The following is a 19349-nucleotide window of genomic DNA, read 5'->3' as shown; positions in this document are numbered from 1 at the left end:
CGGAGGCTGTTGGATTGGTACCAGCGAGTTATTAATGGGACTCAAATCCAGGGAGACAGCAGTACCAGGAATGGAGAAGGACCCAGCTGAGAATACTTACGAGGAAAGTTCATAGTGCCGGCTGAAACCCTCCCAGGGCAAGGAGTGGAGAGGAGGAGGAATTGGAAGGCCCCCACTTTTGGCCTGGGACAAGCGTGGGAACGTGAGCCACCACGGATGAGCTCACTGCCATAGGAGACGAGCAGATGGGGCCCAGGGAGTGGGGTTACCAGTGAGAGGCCTGTAGGGCCACCAGGAAGACAGGATGTCAAATGGGTCGCTAAGCAGTTGCCTCTGATCTTTGAGAGAGAGTGGAGCCAGCCTGTAGATGTGGGAGCCTCCAGCAAAGAGGGGAGGTATGGCCAGCGGTGCCCACGCCACTCACAATCCGTGGGGCCCTTTTATCATCTGTGTGCACATCAACTCCTGGCATGCTCTCCATGACTCTTGGTCAGATGTGGCTCTTGGGTGGCCCAAGGCTGTTTTGCCTGCAAACACAAGAGTCGGAAGTACCTGGGAACATACATCTATCGAAGCAATGGGGACACATGCAGGGGTGTGTCCACAGTCTGGGCCATATCCCTGCAGGGACAACTCTGAGACTGACCCACACCACCTTCCAGGGCCATCCTATGGGACTTGACTTGATATCATAGCACCCTGGCTTGGCCTCCTCCCCCTCTCTTTGCTTCTACTTCCTGTCCTGGGCATACTTCCTAATAAATCTCTTACACATGAATCTTGTCTCAGGGTCTGCTTTTGGGGAATCCTACCCATGACAGGGGATGTAGATGAGACCACTCCAGGAGGATGTGCGGCAAAGAGCGGAGCCCCCAAGGGAACACCAGCTCTGAAGAGGCAGGCGAAGAGAAGAGCCTGAAGAAGATGGAGGAGGGACAGCAGAGGGGCACCGGAGAGCCAGAAAAAAGAGAGACAGAGGGGCTGTCAGGAAAGCCAGGTGACAGAGATTCCCAGAACGAAGACTTGTCAATAGTACCAAACAAAGCAGAGGAGTTCCAATAATATAAAGACTGGGGGCCCCTGGGTGGCTCAGTCGTTAGGCATCTGCCTTCGGCTCGGGTCATGATCCCAGCGTCCTGGGATCGAGCCCCGCATCGGGCTCCCTGCTCCGTGGGAGGCCTGCTTCTCCCTCTCCCACTCCCCCTGCTTGTGTTCCCTCTCTCGCTGTGTCTCTCTCAAATAAATAAAATCTTAAAAAAAAAAAAAAAAATATATATATATATATATATATATATATATATAAAGACTAGAATATGTTTACAGAATCTGGTGATCAGAAGGGCAAAATGACCTCAGGAAAAAAATAGTTTCCCTAGATTCATGACGTTGGCCCACAGTCCCAAGTGATGGGAACTTCATTCTCCCTTCATAAATGGATCCTCCCTTCCCTTCTTCCTCATGGGCAGAAAACCTCACTTAGATATCCGTAAGTTCTAGATTTACGTCAATGCACACACATTTTCGCTGCCACCTCTGGAACTAGAAATGTGTCTTTAGTTGTACTGAGACTGACAGGTTGGCTCTCAGGCCTCTGAGAGATCAGAGAGATGTGGATGTTGATGCGTTGATAGAATTGAAGGAAGAACATGGCTGATGGCGTCGGTTTTCCCTGGGGGACAGGAGGCAAGAGAAGGAAGGGAGAGCGGGGAAGGGGGGAAGGTCTGGACTAGGTACTGAAGGCCACGGGGAAGGGAGCTGCCCAGGGGAGAGGGAAAGGATTTGTTCCCAGCCTGTGGGGCCACTGGAGCCTGAAGCAGGCACGCCGGGAGTCTCAGGCCCCAGCATGGAGGAGCAGCGGAGGCTGAGCCTCTGGGTGGAGGTGGGTGTATGGCAGAGACAAAGGACTCTCAAAGGAGGGGCACTTTTCCATGAGGCAGGTTTGGGTGGCTGCGAGTGGATGAGTTCCCACATGTGGGTGGGAAAAGACCGCTATGTTCTTCAAGGATCAGAAATAAAAATTTTGAGAAAAACTTCAGAGGTGAAAGCTTCATGCATACTAGAGGTGCACATGTAGACTAATTTCAAAAGTCTTGTTTAACTTTTTTAAGATTTTATTTATTTATTTGAAAGAGCAGGGGGGTGGGGGGAGCAGGGAGAGAGAAGCAGGTTCCCCACCGAGCAGGGAGCCTGACATGGGGCTCGATTCCCGGGCCCTGGGATCATGACCTGAGCTGAAGGTTAAGTGTCTGCCTTCAATGCTTAACCTACTGAGCCACTCAGGTGCCCCTCAGTAGAGCTTTAAACAAGCCATCTGAGCCACCCCTAAAAGGCTTATTGTTTTAAGTGGAACACACAGTGTTAGGCATCGTGCAGACTCATAGAGCCTGTGGCATGCACATCTCCTTGTGGCTATGGAGGGTTGCATACTTGGGGCTTCTCCCTATTAGTATGGGCTGTCTTTGTGACCAGGGAATGAGGCATTTATGAGGAAGGTAGGAGAAGATATCTGCGTTTCTCCGGAATTCTACCGTTTGTGGAGACAGCAGCTAGGAGAAAGAGCCACATCAGATTCTGCGCCTGTCAGCGCCTCCTCAACATGATATATTTTCACGTTTTTCTCAGCACGAGCTTGACTTTAACAATGAATCCAGAAAAGAGGAGAAGTGATAATAAATCACAAACAATAAAAACCAACAGAGATTTCTTCTGACCCCACCACCGTAGCTCTTCCATCCTGTAGGCCTGTCAGAGGAAAGCTAACTAACACTGAGTAAAGCACTTTAGAGAGAGAACGCAGGAACCCAGCAGTGCCCCAGGGACCAGAGGCACGGAGCCTTGCAGAAGGCCCTTCGCATCCTCCTTGGCAAGAGTCACGACTGCTGCAAGGTCAAGGGTGCGGTGGGGGTGGAAACAACAGGAGAGCGGAGTGGTGGCGGCCAAGCAGAGTAGGACAGCAGTAAGATCAGCTTTGTCTGGTGCACAGTTGTGCCCAGAGTCGGTGGACAGGTGAGGGAGAGTCTGAGGAGAGCCACTGGGGTCTGGTCTATGGGAAAAGCATCTTTAATAATTAACAAACGAGAAAAGGCGTGGAGTCAGTAATGTGACCCCTAACCTTTTGAGCAAATTGCCATGCCTCAAGAGTCTGCAGCCAAATTACAGGCTTCCCAGCCAAGGAAGGCTGAGAAGGAAAACACAGGAACCGTTGTAACCAAATGAATCTCACAACCAAGTCAACCCAGGACACATCTGATGAGAGCCATGTTCAACACTGGATGTATGGAAGACACGACTGGAAAATGGTTCTTGTAAATGACTAAAATTAGCAAGCCAGAACCAAACGCAATTTTAGTTTTTCTCTTCTCACTTTGTTAATACTCCAATATCTATAATCAACACAATGTTGAATTTTTTTCCTGATAGCCACCGAAATAATCAGACACATTCACTCATGTGTAAGAAGACAAAGATACTTGGTCCAAGGATACTTTTTTTTTAACCCTGACCTTCATATCCTTCCACTGTTCAAGATACCTGCAGTGGTTTTTTGGTTTGGTTTAGTTTGGTTTGGTTTGGTTTTAATGCAACTAAATGCTATATGGAGTTCCTTGAAGGCAGAGAGAAAGTGTATAGGGAAAAGAAGGTCGTTTCCATCCCTGGATTCCAATCTCTGTTCTGCTCTGTATCAGCTGTATGCTGCTGGACCCCTTAATACCTCTTTCTGAGCCGTGAGTCATCTAAGTGAAGATGCTGAATAGCCAGCAGGAGCGGTGGGGACTGGCAGCAGAGCACAAGGAAATCCAGGAGAGTGTGACACAGAAGCCAAGAGAAGAAAGTGTTTTTAGAAGGAGGGAGTGGTCAACCATGTTGAAAGCGGCTGCAAAGATGAGTGAGAGAAGCTTCCATTTCATCTGCACCACCAAGGAACGTGGAACATATCAAGACACAAACCAAGACTTCTAAATTGTTCTTGGTCCATCATTTCAAGGCCATAGGCTATCTTGAAAGGGAGGGGAAAAAAAAGAGCATCTTTGATTACTGTCTTGTTTTAAGCGACTTCTTTCCCAAGGTCTTATTTGCATATTAAACCAAAATAAAATCTGAGAACAAATTTTTATAATTCTGATGTTTTTTTTCTTTCACTTTCAGTAATTTCTAGGCTCTCTGTGCCCATTTAAGGGAGAATTCTAAAGGATGGGAGTAAACTAAACCTTGACTATATAATTTGGGGCAGGTTCAGAAACATTTCCTCTTCATTGTAAGCGCATCTGATAACAATAGATTCCATACTGATGTGCAATAAATCTTTCGAATGCAGTCATTTCATGGTTAGCCTAAATTTAGGCAAACACAATTTCTGAATATTAAGAAAAAGAAAAACAAATGCCATAATAAGCTTTCCAGCACAAGGGTCTAAAAATAGTGTATTTCTTCTCCCAGCTCTACACACACAGGGAAAGCTCTTGGCCATCAGAGGCTGGTTGATCACAGCTCCACCGAGTCCAGAGAGAAGGCTCTCCTCACATGCGTACTGACTTCCCCGCGTGAGGCTGGCCTGCTTATGAACTGGGAGCACATTTCATCAACTAATGTTCATTATGACGCCCCACCCCCTCGCCATACCGACTTCCCAAGCTCCTCCGCTGGCCCCCCACCTTCCTCCGACCTCTTCCCTCACTTTCCTCTCTCCCTGGTGATTTCAGTGTGCTCAGACTTGTAAGTATTTATAGACTGAATGTTCCAATCTTTCCAGTGAGCTGCTGACTTGTAGACCCCACTAAGTTCTCAATATCAAGTATCTGTTTGACAACCCAAACTTAACATATACAAGACTGGGATTTTTACTTTTCCTTCCGATGTCTTGCTGTCTCACCAAATGGCCTCACCATCTACCCAGCGGCTCAAGTCAAAAGCCTGGAATTATTCTGGACACTCTCATCTCCCACTTCTCTGTACTCGATGACCAAAGACCCGCCAGCCCCACCACCTGGACATGTCTCAGATGGGTCTGCCACAGCCACCACCAGGACCTCTTGCATATGGACGACTGCAAGGTTCTAACCCTCCCCTTCCCATCCCTCAGCGGCCTGCAGTCCATCCCCCAGCAGCCCGAGCAGCCCTGAAAACACAAGACAGATCAGGATCCTTCCCTGCTACAAGCCTTGGGGCGCCTTCCATTGCACTTCGGCCTTAGGCTCGCTGGCCAGACTCCTGCCTGCCTCCCTCTGCCCATCTGGCCACACCGCCCTCCTTTCTGTTCAAGTACCAGCCTGCCAAGCCCTTTCCTGCTTCAGGGCCTTTGTAGTCCTCAGAAACACCTTCCGTTCGTGCCACTTCTCACCATCTGGAACCCTGTGAAGGCAACAGGGTCCCGCTACGTGGAAGCTCCGTGAGAGCGGGGACGCTGTCCACCTCCGTCGTATAGCCATCCCACTGGCTGAGGGTAGAGGGGTGCAGAGAGCGGTGCTGGGTGGGGAATGCGGGGCTCCTCGCTCTGGATTTCCTACACAACCCATGAGTTAGCGGATGTAGAGGTTTCGTATGCGAGAACAAGGGACTTCTTCGTGGGAAGAGTGGCCACACCCCAGGCGGCCATGCTGCACAAAAGCACCAGCCAGCCTCCCTGGGGGGGGCGGGGGGCATTTAAAAACAAACAACCAAACCGGTTCAGACTGGCTTCTGCCCAAAGGTCAACTGGCCTTGTCATCAAACTGGGGGGCCACCGCTGGATGGCTGTCTTCCCACCTGTCTGACGGCTGTAGTGGAGAGGGGGCAGGATGAAAGCTTCTGTGGTCATAGCAATCGCAGTATTCCTGGGGCCTAGGCTTGGGCTTGCCGATAAACAACTATTTAGAGAAATGAAGAAAACGAGCAAAGCAGAGAGGGCCAAAAACGGAAAAATGGCAAGAAGTAATCCTACAAGTAAGCGCTGCAAGACACACGTGGACACCACCCTGCGGGAGCTCGGAGTAGAATCTCCCCCAGGCACAGGCGTGGCCTCCTGCTGGGAGGACCCCAAACAAAAGGCCCCACTGACACTGACATCTGTTCCTGCTAAACACTTAGGAAGCAATATTTTCCTGAAAGTTTGTTGTTATTGTTTTTTTAATTTTGGCTTTAAAGGGTTACTGTCTGTCAAGCTACCAAACCCCCACCTTGTCCAAGTCCTCAGCCACCATACAAAGTGACTATTAGAACTTCAAACAAAGAATCTGGTCCTGGAAATGGCCTTGTGTTCGTTTTTTCCGGAACAGAGATACCAGGAAAGCGTCAGAAGGCAAATCTAAGCCCAAGCCCTGAGAGACTTCAAACATAACAATCACATTCCTGGGAGGATGAGTGACCTAACCCAGTTTGATTTAAAAAGGAAACACAGCAGATTTAATAGATGGCCAGGATGCGTCTTGAAGGAAAGGAGGGGGAGGCAGAGGATGAGGGGGAAAGAGATCTCAGGGCGCTTTACCTCAACACCTGCATCTCCTCGGGGGAGTTCCGCACCTCGTCCTGGAGGCGACACCAGCGCAGACAAGCCTTCAGCTCCTGCTGCTCCTGGGCCTCGTGGGGGGCCAGCTGCTTGGGCCACAGACACACAAACACATGTGCACAAAACACAGTTACTGTTGTCCTCACGTGGGGTCACAGCCGCCCGACAGGGCAGCTTGCTCAGTTTCAGGGTGACCGCACAGACGGCCTCCCCGCGGTGCCTGGCACCCCATCAGAAAAGCCAGAGGGCCAAAGGGGTCTGGTAGGTCCTCACACGAAGACCCAGCCGCTCACTCTCCTGCTGGTGATGGAGCTGGGCCTGGCTGTCTGGAACCCACCCCTCACACACCCTGGGGCCCAGAAAGAGCAGGCTTCCTTAGAGGGCTGTTTCCACTCGGATTCCATCCAGCCCTTTCCTGCTTTGTCTTTCGGCACCGGGTGGGGAAGGTCCCCTCCATTTACCTCCTACTTTTCCCAGCCCTCAGTTTGGTTAAGGGCTGTTTACAGTGGAGCCTGCTAATGCAGCCCAGATGATTCTGTTTGCATAGAAGCAGAAAGAGTGTACTGCCTGGATTCACTCTGGGGGAGGGGGACGCCATCACACCCTGCCCTGCTGGTGAGAACGGGCTACTGCCACTGGGCTCACAAGGCCCCACGACTCAAGTCTCCGTAAGGGAGGGCAGCAGGACATCGGCCTGGGAGGGAAATGTCAGTACCAACAGGCACTTCTGGAAATGAAAGATCCTTAAGAGTGGATTCAACAGGTATTTACTGAGTCTCTGCCAGACCCTGGGTACACGATGGACACAGCCTATAAGAACACTAGCCATCAGAGGTTAAGGAAGAAACTAGATGCCCTCTGGCCATCCAGGTGAGTCCCTGAGGAGGTGGTGGGGCCCACACTGGTCCCCAGAGAAAGCAGGAGTCAGCGCAGGGAGGAGGAATTTCAGGAAGAGGGAAAGCATGTTTAAGGTTCAAGGGGCCTGGAAAGAGCGTGATGATGTGTTTAGAGAACGGTGAGGGATGTAGTCGGGCGGGGAGCACGCTATCGCCTGGGCAGAGACAGAGGTGCCAAGTAGCCAGCAAAGGCCAAATGAGCCACAGGTTCTGTGTGCCCTCTTGCTAAGGACCGAATCATGAGTGGAAAATTCATGTTGAAGCCCTAACCCCCAATGTGACTGTATTCGGAGATGGGACCTTTAAGGTGGCAATTAAGATTGATGAGGTTATTAGGGGTGGGCCCTGGTCCAATAGGCCGGGTGTCCTTAACAAGAAAAGGGAGAGACACCAGGGCTCTCTCTCTACATGTGCACAGAGGAAGAACCACGGGAGAACACAGAGAGGAGGTGGCCGCCACCAAGCCAGGGAAGAAAGGTGTCACCGGATTCCAAGCCTGTCAGCACCTTGATCTTGGACTTCCAGCCTTCAGAACTAGGAGAAAACAAGTGTTGTTTAAGCCCCCCGGGCTGTGGTATTGTGTTATGGCAGCCTGAGCTAAGACACCTGTGAAGGAGGTTAGACTTTATCCAGGTTGATGACAAGTTACATGATGCAATCTTGCAACTAACTGAATTCCCTTCTCCCTGCGGAACGCCGCTCCAAGTGGAATGCCCCTCTCTGTCTCCTCGTTCAGTGGTTTCCCCCTCCCTCACTTTGCCATGCTCGCTAACGTTCAGTGCTGCAGAGCACAGTCTGTCTGGGCTGCCAAGTGGCCGATGTGCGTCACCCCCTCTTCCCTGGTGGCATCTGCCACTGACCATGTGAGCTGGCCCACACTCTCCTGCCCCAAAGAGCCCCTCTCCTGCTCGGAAGGTCTGCCATCAGGGACCAACAGCAGCTCAGTCTCGCCCTTTAAGGAAGGGGCTAGAGGGATCGACACTCTCTGGAAAGGTTTCCAAGCTTTGTGCTGGTATCCAGAATGGCCACTTTGCTTCAGACCAAAGGGCTTTCACATATTGAAGAGATCCTGCCCCCTTTAGGGTCTTTAGACCCTGAAGGATAGTGCGGTGGGTTGTCCCCTATGCTAGGTTAAGGGAAAGGCAGGGACAGAGAAATCTCAACTCCTACTTTACCTTTGAGGCCCATGTCAGAAGTCACCTTCTCCAAGAAGACTTTCTGGATCTGCTCAGGCCTGACCTCTCCCACCTCTGAACTCATACAATATTTGGTATTTACCTCTCTCTTCTAACTTATTTTCTTCTTCCTTCTACTGTGTGCTTTTCTTATCTTCACAGTTAAACTATGACCTCTTTCAGAGCAGGGCTGGGTCTCACTCATCCTTTTATCCCTACAGGTCTAGCACAGAATGGACACACTGAAGGTATGTCAGCTGTGGGATGAGGCCAGACCGGCTTCATGCCTCTGTTAGTGGAGATGGACATATTCAGGGCAGTAAGAGGCAGGACGTAAGCAATGAGACTCAGGACTGACACTCTGGAAATATGGGCAGGGGCCAAGGTGACGGAGGAGTGCTTTTTGTGGATACGGGAGATAAAGGACAGGGAGATCATCGTTAGATGCCTGAAATATACTCACAATTACCAAGAAAAGCACAAATCTGTCTCAGGACAGAAGCACCCCAGAGAAGGGATGATGATAGAGGCCCATTTATACTGGCCTATTTAACCCTTGCTGAATGCCTACTGTGCATCAGTCAGGTGGAGGAAAACACAAAGAGAAAAAGAAGAGAAAAAGAGAACTGGCATTTCCTGCATGAGCTCCATGTGTCATTCATAATTATCCCATTCACCGTGTCAGTTTGCACATTCTTATATGTATTTTCAAATGAGGAAACTGAGGGTCAGGGAGGCTATGCAACCTACCTACACTTACAGAGCTGGTCAACAGCAGGGTTGGGATTCCCTGCCCGGTCCGACTCCAAACCCCGCCACCCTGCCCAAATCTGCCACGTGGCCTCTCTTCACTGTGTGGCAGGGGACACAGATGTGCACGCTGCTGGCCAAGGTGCAGAGGGCGTGGGAGGGTGAATAAGCTGCAGCTCCACTTTGAAAGAGACCACAGTCTAGTTGTGAGGATAGGAGGAAGAAGAAAGAAGTGAGGAAAAAGAGGTAAGTACCAAATACCGTGGGAGTTCAAAGCTTCTAGAAGAGTGAGTACTGTGAGTGGAATGATCAGTCTGGGCTATCCAGAGAAGATGACCTTGAGCTGGTTAGTGAAAAATAAACAGGATTTCAACAGGCAGAAGGAGCTCAAACAAAAGCATATAGGTATGCACAAACTTCAGGATTTCAGAAAATGTTAACTAGTCCAGTGTGTAAGGGGTGGGGATGGCAGGGAAAAGAGTGACCAAATATTAGGGGATGAAAAATAAGCAGGAGGCAGTTTAGCTGCCATATCCTCATTAGAGCCGGCAGTCAGTGCTTTAAAGTAGAGGTTGTAAGCTGGGAGCGTGCTGCCCATACCTCTGGGTATGTTAGTTGGCATAGGATTTTTTTAAATTACTAAATTTCATATAAAAATCCAGATTTAGAACTTCCTTTTAAACCACCAGGAGTCAGGCTCCACTGAGCCCTCCCGCCGACCCAGCCATGCTTGGTCCGAGCTGAGGGGAGGTTGCCAGCTTGTCTCAGCCCTCAGCACGCCCTAACCTACGACACCAGCCACTTTATTCTTCGTTACTTGCCAGCAGACATCTGAGATTATGCCTCCAGATGTAAATTTTCATCTTATTAGAAAAAAAAAAAACCCAACCCAAACCAAACACAAGTCAGTGTCACCACAACCATAATAACCAGAGGGGAGTGCTTGAGCATGCCACGGCGTGACCTTCTCTTCTAGTCTTTGCTCAAATGTCCACCATCAGAGAGGCCTTCTCGTGGTGCCTTCTAAAACTGAGCTTCCCCGCCACTCTCTGTCCGGCCTCCCCTGCCTTCATAGTGCTCACCACCTGACATGGTAGGGATGCCTTTGTCTGCTTCGCTGTCCTCTGTCCTATCCCCACAGGGAGAACCTCCCGGGGCTCAGGGCCTCTCCCCTCTCCCCAGCATCCAGCACAGTCCTAGCGCGCAAGAAGCCCTCTCCGGATCTGTGGAATGAACAGATGAACAGAATCTGACTCCGGGTCGGGAAATGCTTAGGGTCACTGTAAACCTACCTGCTGCGCTTCAGCCCAGAACACGTCTTCCAAGTGAGTGGCGAACCCTTCACTCAGCCACTCCTCCGTCCAGTCCCGGGCCCCGATGGCTAGGCCAAACCAGGCGTGAGCAATTTCATGGCAGAGCCGGGTCCCACAGAGATGGCTCGCTCCTGTCAAGACGCTCTGAGAGAGGAAGATGATGTGTGGGCTGTGGATAATGGGGGAGAAAACACACGGGAGTCTTGTTAGAGCCTGCCCTCACGGCTGCCCCATGGGGCGGCTTTCTTAGCCTGGCGAGCCTGTTATTATCATGTGCATGCTAGATCATGACCGATAGGCTTGCAGCTTAGATGCTTTCAGAAATAAATAAAGTGGCAGTTTACGTTTCTGGCAGTGGTTCAGGTGGCCGTTTGTGCCAAGCAGTTGTCTCCGTCATCCAACGGCTATTACCTGTAATGAGTAACCAGCACCAAAGTTTTATACCGAAGAAATGACAAGGCAATGGAAGTATTTACTCTGAAATCTGGACTGTAAAAGAAAAGCAGGTGTGAGAATGTGAAGCCCATGCTGTCAAGAGAGTGATCAAAGAAGCCCCTTCAGCCAAAAATCCGAGCAGCTTACACACAAATTGAGAAGTCATGCAGAAGGACAGGAAAAGCCGAGAAGAATGGGACCAAAATTTTCCATTGCAGACTGGGGCTGGCTACGGAGTGAACACACTAACAGGTGTCGTGGATGGGCAAGGTTTCCCAGAGACTCAGAGAAAGGCCCAGTCTCCGTAAGGCAAAGCTTTTCAATTTTCAAAGGTCTCATCTCCTCCCTGTAGATGCTTATACACTCACTGACATAACAAAATTGGGCAGGGGGCGGGGTGGAGGTAACCACCCAGGTGTGCAAACGGCCCCAGGGCTGGCACCAGGTGGGGAGATTTATCTAATCTCATTTTCCATACCTTGTTTTAAAGCCCCAAATACCATGATTAGAATTGCATAGAAGTGGGAGAAAGGGAGGCTGAAAACAAGAGGCGGAGAGCAAACCTCCCGTGCGTCCCCCTTCCACATTGCTCATTGATCCAGGACTTGTTTACAGTTTTATTAAATGAAGAATTTGCTCTTAAAAAAAAACAAAAACAAACCCCAAACCCTCTCCTCCATCAATTGAACGTGAACAGTTGTGAAAGCTCCCAAATTAAGAAACCATCCACACTGGTTCCTTCCTTCAGAAGCCATTTGTTTGCTCTCGCGTGGGCTCAGCACAAGCCAGGGCCGCGCGCGGATCTGTCCTCCGCCCCCACGGCCACCAGTAGAGAAAGCCCCACCTGTACTTCCCTTGCACAACATCGCCCATTCAGCCCAGAGAGCTCAACTGAAATCGCGGGAGCCACGTGTGCCAAAACAGACAGCTTACATGTGAAATAATAACAGGGCAGGCACGCAAATGAAAAGCGTCTGCCAGACCCTCGGCAGAGTCCACCAGAAACCCCAGGAATTAAAAGTGCATTCGGGGCATTTAGGACACGGGGGTGCTTGCGGGGCGGCGGGGGAGGGGCAGGCGCCAACAGTAGCTCAGCACTCAGAAAACAAAACAAGGAGGCAGGAAAGAGGGAAGGACGGGAGGGAGGAACGGAGAGGCACAGGAGCTAACCTCCTTCTCACTGAGAAAGTCAAGCCCCGCAGAGAAGACAAACTGCGAAACCTGGCATTTTCAAGTCAATGACCCCTTGCTCTGGCATGTGTAGCGCTACAAAGAAAAGCCACAGAAATGTACCAAGTAAATAACATTCCAGACATACTGCTGGCAGCACTTCACCCTTTTGGCTAAAACAAAACAGAAGTAACTGCAGGCCTTGTAAACAGGCTCCAAGACGCGCCTGCGTCGGAAGGGTCTGCGGGCCAGAGACACAGACGGTGTGCACACAGCGACAGGGACGGGACGGCTGACCCGTCCGCTCAACCCAGGGAGGTTACACAAGCTGATGACTGAAATCACAGCCAGACTGGTCACGAAGAAAAAGCCTGCCTTGTCCGCGGTGACCGCTCGCTGTTCTGTCCCAGTGTGGAAGCCTAGCCAAGGCCCATTTATGCAAATATCAAAGTCTAGAGAGCCTGAAGGAATGCACGAAAGCAGCTGTGTGGGGGGCGGGGGGTGGCTGTGCGTTTTCCTGCCCTTTAATCTTTTCCCTCCAACGGCCTTTGTTGTCTCCACCAGACCTCCTTCCCCACCTGCCAGGACGCCACCAGGCCAGGCCCCAGTGAGTCTTGGCTGGGCTCAGGACGGACCGACATTGCTGGAATCCTACACTCCCACTACCCATCCCCAGTCCCTTCTTCCTAGCCGGGAATAAATGTACTTCCTACTGTCCTCTGAGAAAGATCAAAGCTTAAATGTCCTCCTGGGTCAGAAGGAAGGGCGTTTCACTTGATATAAGGGACCCTATTATCAGTGGAAAACACGACCTTCTCCCTGAAAAGCAATTTTCCAGTTGAGAATCAGACCCTAAATCCTCCTGCAGTGGAGTCCGCACTCTGAGGTTGGGTTTTACCTGTGGGCTACTCTGGGGTCGTATTTCCCTATGAAGGAAATGGCTTCCTTCTTAAAACTAAATGAAAAACATGGAGTCAGGTTTTGATAACCTTTCTTGAGGGTTGTTAAAATTCTGACATAAAAGAACCAATAGAATTTACTTTTAAGGAGAATTTCCTCCTCTCCTTTCGACCCTAAAAGTCAGGATTTCTCCTGTCAAGTAGGATTTTTTACACTGCTTTTTTTCAACAGCGAGTGGGGAAAAGTATAATGCTCTTAAGCTCACTTCAAGGAGTAATATTAAATACTCCTTTACCAACAGATAATCTACTTCCTGCCCACCTTCAAGATAGAATGGATATTTAGAATTTTCTACTTCTACCTTAACCTTGATTTATAAGTTTCACCCCTGGGTTCCTCACACGTTCCCGCGTTCTCAGAGCCTTATTCATGGTCCCAATCAGCCAGCAGGTCATCCGTCTTCGCGCTGACAAGGCCCATTGGAAAACAGGTTTTCTTGTTTTCCCCTGAAAGGGCCTGTGTCAGCTGCCTCTACAAATGCCAAATTGTCGATTCATCATTGCAGAGGATGGAACATAATCACTTCAATGATATCTTCATCCTAAAAACAGTTTTTTGTTTTTTTTTTTTAATGCACGGAGTTTATCACTTTTCCCAAGTAAGAGATGGACAGGAAAGTAATACTTCCAACTCTCAGAAAGCACCAGCCCCCTGGTCCGTATTCCCCATCATAAATTCCCTTTCGCTATAAGTGGTTGAGGAGGACAGCAGGGCAGAGCAGGGGGGCGGCACAGAGCGACAGCAGGACACGTGTTCTCATTCTCTCCCAGGAGACCACCAGCGGGGCTGCTCCCTCCAGAGGAGGCCACGTTGTGTTGGATGTCTGCTGCCTTTGCCCCTCGAGATTAAAAATATCATTTCTGGCCTGAAAACAGCTTCTCAAGGCTGTTCCTAAAAGCTACCTCCCCACCCAGATTAGAAGGCTGTGTCTGTTAATTTAAAACATGCTTCTCGCAGAGGAGGAAGGAGAGCCTTCATTACTCTCAAGAGCCGCTCCAAGCCTTCGGGAGGAATTCAATTTGGAGCGGAAATGGAGAATTTCATCAGATCTTAAGCAGGGGCTGTTCTGTGATTTATTTCAGCTTTGTCCAGGGAGACGTGACCAGCGCGGCCCATCCTGCTGCCCAGGGAGAGGTCCAGCACTTCCCGGCTCCAGCTCCGAGCTCCTGCCTCAGCCGGTTAGAGCAGGCTGCGGGTGCGACCAGGAGGACAGGAAATGGTTTTTGGTTCAGGACAAGAAGAGCCCCAGGCCACCCCTCCCATGATACTGGAGCTGATCCCAGTTTCCCTGGGGGGAGCAGATTCACTTTTTATATAGATCCTTGGGAAGTGCATCCAGGAAACCGACTTACACTCCTCAAGCTTGGACTTCTTAGTGATTCAAAGTTTTTCACAATCTCAACAACACATGGACCCCAATATCCCATTATGGAGAGGAAGGATGAACCAGGAAAAGAGGGAAACAGAAGCTCCTTTCCCTCCAAAGTCAAACTGGATAGCTTTAAGGGTCTTCTAATCACGTGAAAGCAACTTTTGCTTGTGTGACTTAATTACTTGCTAATTTAATTTGGGCAACTAAAAGTAGACTCATAGGAGCCTGGGGCAATCTGCAAGGAGGACAAATCTTAGCTACCACTCCCTAAGATTCAGAATATGTTTTCTCTTTCATTCTTAAGGTGTGATGTGATACATGCCAAGCACTTCAACGAATGTGTTTACAAATCAAAATGCTCAACTTGAGGCCCCTCTTCTCTGCAATGAATTCCTGTACTCCCCCTCTCCTGCATGCAGTCTAATGTAGGGGATGCATCTGTGGTCCCAAAGGCAAAGCGGTGGCCCAGATGACCTGGAGACCCGTCTGGCTCTGAGACTGCTCAGTAGGGACTAGTTACGTTCCATTTGCCCCATCTGGCATCCCATTGTGGCCACACAGGGTAGTCTTTAAACTGGAGCCATAGGAGATGAGGAAATGTTCTTTCGGGGATAGGGATTTTCAGGAGCTTGAGGTAGAAACCAGTTTCTAAAAACTTGAAGAAAACTTACTACATCCGATCAACACTGGGATCTAAGTTTGAGAGAAAAGGGTAACATTAAGTTTTCCTTTCAAAATTCTGAATAGCAAATAGGCAGTAAAACATCTATACTCATTTACCTAAATGGATTTTGGCTGAAACTGCCAACATAACCAGAGCAGAGAGAGAATGTCCAGGGCCACACTCCAGAGATTTCTACCAAAAACATATCTTCCTTCTAAAGACTCCTATTGCTTGAGCGCTTGCTGTGTGCTAGGCACTGTATGTTATATACATCATCTCATTTGACCTGCCTCATGACCTCAGGAGATGGATTTTATTATTATCTCCATTTTACAGATTATAAAAGTAGGTAGGGAAAGGTAAAGTGACTAGGTCAAGGTCACATCACTGGCAAGTAATGGAGTATTTCTACTCATACAGTCTTGACCCTGAAGCCTTACTCTGATTCACTGGCCCAGGGTCACTGAGTTTAGACCTGTAAATTCTGGGCTCCCATCCCCCTGTGCCAGCTCAAGCCCAGTGGTGCAATGCTGCCCTTGTTGGAACTCCATCTTCAGAGCCCACCCAAGGGAAGCCACCAGCCATGCCCTCTGTTCCCAAAATCTATGTCGCAGCCAGACTGGCCCAGGGTTACCAGACCTTTTGATCACAGAGCTTCAGCCTCTTCCTTGTGGGAAGGAGGGTGAGGATGGAAGGGACAGGGGACAAAGCAAGGAAAACACCACTACTCCACTTCTGATATCCCCAAAGGACCTAAATTCCTGAACATAACACCTTATTCTTCCTAACCCTGTCCTATGCCAGGAGTCCCTCATGGACCACCTCAAGGGGATGCTTAGATAGACAAGCAGGTGCAAAGGTGCTCAGGCCAGTCCCTAGGAGCCCAGGAAGAGCAACACACGCCAGACTCTCCCTGACTTCTATCTCCCACCCATTTTTGCTAAAGCCTGACATTTCTTTTTCTTGAAAAGACATTATTTTTTAGAGCAGTGTTAGGTTTACAGCAAAACTAGCAAAGGATACAGAGAGTTCCTATACACCCCCTCTAACCACACATTTCTAACCTCCCCTACTATCAACATGCCCCACCAAAACGATGCATTTGTTATTGCAATTGATGAACCTACACTGATGCATCATTATCACTCTATAGTTTACACTGGGGTTCACTGTTGGTGTGGTACATTCTATCGGTTTGGACAAATGTATGAATGTAACCACCATTACAGTATCACACAGTACACCGAGTAGTTTCACTGCCCTGAACAATTCTCTGATTTTTTTTTTTTTCCAAGAAGAGATGGTTTAAAGCAGATCACAAACTCAAAGGGTTACAGGAGCTGAGAACATAATAAAATGAGGGATGTGGGAGATGGGGGAAGTGGATAAAAAGATGAGGGAAGTAGACAAGGAGATGAGGAAATAGAGAAGGAGGGGGGAAATAGATAAGGAGAGGGAAAAGGAGTCAAGGAGAGGGGGAAACAGACAAGGAGAGGGGAAGTAGACAAGGAGAGGGAAAGAGACAAGGACAAGGGGAAAGAGACAAGGCCAGAGGGAAATAGACAAGGAGAGGGAGAAATAGACAAGGAGAGGGAGAAAGAGACAAGGAGGGGGGAAAGAGACAAGGAGAGGGGGAAAGAGACAAGGAGAGGGAAAAGAAGTCAAGGAGATGGGGGAAGGAGACAAGGAGATGGGAAAGGAGACAAGGAGATGGTGGGGAAGTAGACAAGGAGATGGTGGGGAAGCAGACAAGGAGAAGAGGGAAGGGGACAAGGAGATGGGGAAGGGGACATGGAGAGGTGGGAAACAGATAAAATGAGGAAAGCAGATAACAAAAGGAAGGAGGAAGTAGACAACAAGATGGGAAGTGAATAACAAGATGAAGGAAGTAGATTAGGGAGTGATAAGGATATAGGGCAACAGGTAACTACAACAGGGAAGTAGAAAACAATAGGGGGAAATAGGCAGCAATTTTTAAAAACACCATGTCAAAATTAACCTAACCTATGGACAGGGGCTACAATTTTCTCATCTCTCGTTTAAAGCAGTTATCTTAGGGGAAGAAGCTTATGCTTTCATTGCACAGGGAGGTTGTAATGACTGATATCTGCATCCTACCAGGGTTCAGGATGGATGCTCATGGAAGATGGGAAGGGCTCAAAAGCTGAGCACAGATGACAGCTGGGAGGAGAGAGGGGGCTCCTAGTGAGGCACAAGGAGGGAAGAAGGGGTGGCGCTGGGGACACCAAAACATTTTTGCCTGCTTCATAATTTGGTTTAGTGTTGGCCTTAGGCCTATTGCTAATGGGCAAAATAACAGCATGGCGGCGACAAAACAGAGACCATCTCTGGCTCTAGCAAACACAGAGGCCACTTCTGACTCGAGAAAACAGAGGCTGTCTTTGGGAGAGTGCTTAGCTATGGAAAAGCAGAGCAGTGGACACTGCCCTTCAGGCCCGCCGGGCAAATCATCCATTGGGAACGCTGTCTAGACCTCAGCCCTGCGTGCTAAGTGCAGGCAGTGCTAGTGCCCAATTATTAGGAGTTGGCTACCTCTCACTTGGGCTACCCTGCCTGAGGAAGGTGGTAGTGGTTGGCATCTAGTGGTTAAGCTCATCTAAAAAGTGAAATAAAGCTACAAGTGGATGTCTCAGGTTTTTTTTTTTTTTTTTTTTTTTTAAGATTTTATTTATTTATTTGAGACAGAGAGAATGAGAGACAGAGAGCATGAGAGGGAGGAGGGTCAGAGGGAGAAGCAGACTCCCTGCCGAGCAGGGAGCCCGATGCGGGACTCGATCCCGGGACTCCAGGATCATGACCCGAGCCGAAGGCAGTCGCTTAACCAACTGAGCCACCCAGGCGCCCGGATGTCTCAGGTTTTAAAACTAAAGAATCAGAGGCTCATATTTGAATGATCCAACTAGGTTTGGACTTCTTTCCTTCTGAATCGTAGCACACACGTTCAACCTAAGGAGTCTTTGTTTTCTCACAGATGAGAACAAAGAGACAACTTTTTTTGAAGTTACTGAACACTCCAGTGTTTTGGACACCAGGGACCCACCCATACCAAAACTACATGAACCATATTTATCGCAGCCGAGCATGTCTTTTGAATCATGAAATTACTTATGAACCGAGAGCTGTGCATTTTCCGCAGGATCTGGAGAACTCTTCTGGTAATTACCAATTAAAACATGTTGGCAGCCTCCACTGGAGCACAGGGATGAGAAAATGTGATTCTCTCCACTCCCTCACCCCCCTCCTGCTCCCATCCTCCCCACCAGGGTGATGATGTTTGTTCCCATAAAAAGAGCTAATAAAATTAGCTTCCCCTGTGATACAGGGGAAATCTTTATTTAATAAAATAATGCATTTTGCTTCATTCCCAGAACAGCAACAAAATGGCGCAACTGAGAACCATAATAGCTCATCCGGTTGGTTTTCGCTGTGCGTACAAGTCTGTCATTTGTGGCCATGTGGAAGCTTGGAAAGCTGCTTCATGAAGGAACACGTTCAGGTAGCTTGCACAACCCTAAGTAAGAAGTGTGTGGTTACGAGTTTCCTTTGAAATACGGTGTGAACACTCTTTGGGTCCACAAATCATGTCTTCCTGTGTTCCTTGTCTAGAAAAAGAAATTATGGGGATTTCCCAGCAAGTACTCAGAAATGTAACTGGTGGGTAGTGGGGGTGGGGAGGTCATCCGTTGCTTCCACAACTGAGAGGCACTCTGGGAATCTGAAATCTCAAGATGTAGTCGGGAAGATGTGTAAGTGCTGCGCTGGGGGCTGGTGAGAACACACATGAGGCAGAAAGGCCGGTCCGGACAACAATAGGCCTGAGCACAGCAGGGCACTGTAGATGGATAGAATGAGTCCTGGAAGCAGACACCCGTGCAGAGGACAGGGTCCTCCTGCCAGACAGCCACGCTGTCAGCTAGCTTTCAAAGCACTAGGTTATTCTGCGTCAGAACAAGCAGCAGTGGGGACGCCTTGGGTGGCTCAGTTGGTTAAGCGTCTGCCTTTGGCTCAGGTCATGATCCCGGGTCCTGGGATCGAGCCCCGCGTTGGGCTCCCTGCTCAGCGGGGAGCCTGCTTCTCCCTCTCCTCCCCGCTCATGCTCTCTTCTCTCTCTG

General features: G+C 49.4%; 1 protein-coding gene across 1 annotated transcript in view; it reads right to left on the bottom strand.

The window, feature by feature from the left end:
• Positions 1 to 19349, bottom strand: part of AOPEP (aminopeptidase O (putative)) — a 309081-nt gene that overhangs the window by 143584 nt on the left and 146148 nt on the right. The window contains exons 5-6 of the mRNA XM_021677941.1: positions 10595 to 10784; positions 6461 to 6567 (exon numbers count right to left, since the gene is read on the bottom strand). Of these exons, the coding sequence (XP_021533616.1) occupies positions 6461 to 6567; positions 10595 to 10784 (297 nt within the window). The remainder of the gene's footprint in view (positions 1 to 6460; positions 6568 to 10594; positions 10785 to 19349) is intronic.

This window comes from Neomonachus schauinslandi, chromosome 13 (assembly GCF_002201575.2).
Source record: "Neomonachus schauinslandi chromosome 13, ASM220157v2, whole genome shotgun sequence".
NCBI lineage: Eukaryota > Metazoa > Chordata > Mammalia > Carnivora > Phocidae > Neomonachus > Neomonachus schauinslandi.
Note: the sequence above shows the minus strand (reverse complement) of the source record. Positions and strands in the feature narration are given on the sequence as shown.